Source organism: Pinus tabuliformis, chromosome 5_1 (genome assembly GCF_031772625.1).
Source record: "Pinus tabuliformis cultivar Carrire ecotype Pingquan chromosome 5_1, CPIR1, whole genome shotgun sequence".
NCBI classification, from domain to species: Eukaryota; Viridiplantae; Streptophyta; class Pinopsida; order Pinales; family Pinaceae; genus Pinus; species Pinus tabuliformis.
The window spans coordinates 24150454-24155594 of NC_142305.1; the positions used below are offsets into that span (position 1 = coordinate 24150454).

General features: G+C 38.6%; 1 protein-coding gene across 1 annotated transcript; it reads left to right on the top strand.

Annotated features, from left to right (window-relative positions):
• Positions 1-3644: 3644 nt before the first annotated feature.
• Positions 3645-4690, top strand: LOC149163342 (uncharacterized). Its single transcript, XM_089430715.1, has one exon. It carries the CDS (start codon positions 3768-3770, stop codon positions 4422-4424), a length of 657 nt encoding a protein of 218 aa, XP_089286841.1. The 5' UTR covers positions 3645-3767; the 3' UTR covers positions 4425-4690.
• The last annotated feature ends 451 nt before the right edge of the window (positions 4691-5141 follow it).

Sequence of the window (5141 nt, forward strand, 5' to 3'; positions counted from 1 at the left end):
AAGTATATGATAATGATACTAACCATTTATACAAGATATCCAACCTTTTTAAAGAAAATTATGATACTATGTCACTAAAATCTAATTTACTCAACCAAAATATTCCCTGTGTTCTTTGACAATCGAAGTATATGACAATGATACTTCAGTTGTAAAATAATGGAGTAAATGTTTTGGTGGAGTAACATATGAAGTATGTGATAACGATTCTCCGATAGGGGGTTATTAAACAACAACATGACATCATCGTTTAAGATATCATCGAAGGCTCAAGAGCATGCCTGAAATATTGACAAGTGTCTAGATATCCACCGAAAGATCTAAATAATGAGGATCCATTAGGGGAATTTTGAGGTCTAAAATGGGCCTCCTAAGTAAATTATAAAATAATAGTGGAAATAATAAAATAATATTATATTACATCATCAAATTTTAGAGGGAAAAAAAATAAAGGAAAAAAAACTATTTTTTCAACTCGTATTTTCAACTTATCTCCCTATGGGTTTACTCAAATTTCAAGCGGAAACACTCGTTGGATGCATAATTTGATTCCTCATTCAAGGAGTACCCATTTTGCATACTTTCGATGGACTCTGCTACACAGAAAATGAGAAATACATGAAAATTGTGATTGCAATCACGTTTTTTCATGTATTTCTCATTTTTCGTGTAGCAGAATCCATCGGAAGTATGCAACATGGGTACTCCTTAGATGCGGAATTAAATTTTGCATCCAATGAGTATTTCGGCTAGAAATTTGAGTAAAACCTTAGAGAAATAAGTTGAAAATACGAGTTGAAAAGGTAGTTTTATTATTTTTTAATCTTTGTACTCTTTTACTCCAAAAATTGTGAATCATCCCCCGTAGTTGACATCATCATCTTGAATCCTATTGGTTCTTATAAAGTTTATTTTGGTGTACATTTTTCTTAGGAGGTCCATTTTGGACTTCAAAATTCCCTTAATGGCTCTCGACAAGTGTCTTGTCTATGCATCTACATGTAAGATGAGCACGTTAAAAATCATGATGTGTCGGGTAGCGTTGATCCCTATTTCAAATGCGAGGGTAGTGGGAGATGGTGGGAATTGTTTTTGGTTTCAGGTTTGTGCGTCACCTCTCGCCTGTTCACTCCTTCAAGCTTTTGCCTTACTTTCTCTGACACTAGTAACCATGCAAGGGAATAAAGGATGCTTGCAAGCCATTAATGGCTCTGCGCACAACATGGAGAATGATTTTATTAACCTATGTGCCACAGTACACACCTGTCATACTCTCGTCCTCTCCTGACAATGTGACGATTCCTCAATGACAAGAAAAGTCTCAGCTTCGTGTGATTATAAAGGAATTCAATCAGGGAAGTGGTGGCGCTGGTACGTAACATTATGCAGTGAGGTTGGAAAACTTAAAAAACATTTGCTTTTATATGTTTCTCTCATCCTAGGTACGACTCATTTAGGGAGTAGATGATCACTTTCTCATCTTTGGTGGAAAATATACTAGGACTACAAAGATTACATATACTTCCAAAGGCTTTGTAGTCAATTTTTTTTCATTTTATTTCTGCACAATGCAGTCTCCAGAATATTGTTTGAACTGGTGCTATGTTACCCTCATCAGCGCTTCAGGGTCTTGACTTCCATGGTATCTCCTTCAATTTTCCAGTTTTGGTTTGCGGGGTGTGCTACATGGGTAATTTTTCTATTTGGTTTTAATGGTGTCATTATGTTTATCTCCATAAAATCATGAAGGGGTTTACGCTGTTTCTTCAGATGTAAAATTGGCAAGCTTGTTCTTCAGTTAAGGTTTACAGGGGTTTGGTCTCTCCAATGTTTTAACAGAGTCTACATAGTGGTCATGTCTAGTTTGCAAAATGGCTCAGTTCATTCTCCATAGAAGCTTTGGTCCCTCAGTTCAGTATTGTGTTTCCCTTTCCTTTCTTGGTTACAAAAAACAAAAATTTTTAGGTGTATTGGAAACCCAGATAGTCTTTAGCCCCTCCAATTGTGTTTTCCTTTATGACTGTTGAAGTTGTGGTCAATCTAGACTTTGGGTGGTATAGTTATATTCTACTTTGGTGGTTTTCCTACTACGTTCATGATATAACTCTAAGTCGAAATACCTCATGTTATCACTTTCCCAATTCAGTTTCATATCCGTTGAAATATCATCACAACTATTTTCTAGAGAAGTCACAATATCTTTCTTGTGCACACCTCCAATTGGCCATGCCACCTCAACAGAGAATGACAAGTCATAGGGGAGGCTCCACCAGTAGAACTAACTTCCACTCTAGGTGGTTATTCAGGTGGAATTCTGTGGCAACTGTGTTTGACACAATCCCCCCAGAACTCCGAAGGGAAATTCGTCAACTTGAATCCCAACAATTTGGAGATAACTTAGAATTCAATTGGATTCTAGATCCTGGTAAATTTTGTAAAAGTAAATTGCATTCTCTACACTCCGTTGCAGGATACCAACATATGTACTCTATGCTTTGTTTGATTATCAGGGACAAGTAGGTGGATCACTACAGGATATTTGTGGGACAAGAGGACTTGAAAGGTCTTCTCAAAAGCATAAGGTATTGTTTGGATGATATCCTCATTCGGCTACAAAGGGTAGAGAAGTATGTGATGTTAGACTCAAACTCTGAGGAAATGCTTTAGACACCCCAACAATAATCAACGCTCCAAAGGGCAATATTGCACCGACTAATTCTATTGTCAACTCTCCATCCTCTGTTCCCGATGTTCCTTTAGGAAATGGGACTCGAATGTCCCCTTTAGTTATATCGAACTGAGGCTATAGCTCTTAAGTTTCTCTCCAATTGCATTTTGGTTTCTCTGATTTTTTGTTCTTCATGGCGCAAGAGCACTCTTACTCTCCTTCATGTTTTTTCCTTGGTCTCTAATGCTATATGTGACGGTAAATGTCTACTTATTTTTGTACTTAGTCTTTTACTCATTTTTGCTCTTGAGCTAGTGTCCAAGGTTTCCTACGAGTGAATTGTCAAGGCCGTAAATTAAGGTTTGGGTGGTAATTTTTTTTGGATGGAAAGAAAAACTTTACAAACCTCCCTGGCTTAACATTAAGCTTTTGTAACATTTCGTATGATACCAGCTACTTCTATGTACTCATGTAAAGACCGTAAAGAGTCTTTTTCCTTTGTGCCAATTTACTATAAACAAAAAAAAAGGGTGTGTGATAACGATACGCAGCATGGAGCGTCGGTCAACAATCAATTTTACGTGAACCCGCACATGGGGTTGGGGTTGGGGTTGGTGACGAAGACGAATTGAGAGAGTCCGAAAACAACTGTGCTAGCCGAGAGAACTCTAGATCACCGAAAGAAAACCAGTTGATGATAATGTGAACGAGGGCTCTGATAAAAGATTCCTCGAGCCATACACTGCCAATGTCCGACAATGATGCGCAGGTAAGTAAACGCACGTGACGGTCGTAACGGATATGGATTCACAAAATCAAAAAGCGTAGTCTTATCATGCGACGTTTTGGACTTATTTTCTACGTTTTATACATTTTCAATTGAAAAAATTATCGCCATAATAATAGAAAACGTCAAATAATAGAACAACCACCCATGGCATTGAAGTCCAATTAGCGTTTAGCTCACCACCCAGCCTCTCCAACTGCTCTCGTGTCGATATATACAAAGCTTCTCTCGGCGTGCTCACACACAAGAATACAAGGAATGTGACACAGAGATTAAAAAGGAGAGCATCCAAAGGAATAGGAAGAGAGCCGGATGGGTAACGTGCTACTGCGAAGAGGAGTGGATCGTCGTCGTCGGATAAAGATCATGAAAGCCGACGGTTCGGTGATGAAGCTGCGGGGTCCTCTCTGCGTGAAGGAAATACTCATCGATTACCCAAATCATGAGATGTTTGAGGCACCCGCTGGTCCTCCACCTGGGATCCCCAGTTTGAGTCGACCTCTTCCTGAGAGGACGGAACTTGTAGGTGGTCATGTCTATTATCTCATTCCTCTGCCACTCGAATCGGACGAATTCATGATTTACGATAGCAATAGAGGGCCCTTTGCAAAAGCTGCTTCTCGTAGCGTGGCAAGGGCCAGTTGCAGGTCACAGCCACCGTGCTATGCGGGAACAGCCACAGATTCATTAAAACAACAGGAAGAAGCACATCCTGTGGCTAATAAGCTTAATAGGGGAGGCTTGAGTGTTGTTTCTTCTTCGTACTCCACAGACGGATCGACCGTGCGTCTGAAGCTTCGACTCAGAGAAGACGAGCTCGCTTCCTTTCTATCAGCCAATAACCTACACATGGAAAATGTAGTGGTGCCTGCCATAATTAAACGAGCCACTGGACAGTCGGCCTTGTCGACATGGAAGCCAAGTCTGGATACCATACCTGAAGTTCACAACCCATTTTCAGATCCATAAACGTCTAGGGATCAAGATCTTGAGTGCTGATTTTGACTGTACCATAATCTGTATATAATTACTGAGCACTCTGTTGCTGGAATGCTACAGAGTTTTGTTCATATTTATTCACCACATGAATATTGTGCAGATGAAGTGCACTGTTCGTAAGAATATTTTCATAGGGCACTCATCTAAAACAGTATCGATTGTGATTGTACAATAGGAAACAATGGGGAAAAATTTTGTAAGACAAGCGGTACTATTATTGTATGTATACAATCAAACCCAACAAGTTTACGTTCCTCTCGTGCCTAAGTTCTTCTCTGGTTTGTCCCTTTTTTAATTAAGATTTTTATTTACAATTCTATGGTATTTAATATTTCTTTTTTACAATTCAATAACATGCATATAACTATGTAAGCCATCGACACAAAGGGTTTTATTATTCTAGGGGAAATGGTGAAATTTGATATGGTCAGATCTAAAATTTTTGTGATCACAAGATTTATCCGCATTTCAAACCAACTAATCCCTCTGTTGAATATCCTTTATCTTTAATTTTAACCATGATTCCTATGTTTTCTAGAATATTAGAATTGTCAGAATACATTTATTCTGGATGAACGCCCATCTGCGTTAACACAAAAGCAAGCAAGAGGAGTGTGGCATTATAAACCAAACGATTGCCCGTGAAAATATTTACAAATGGAAATCGATTATGAATTTTTTTTTTAA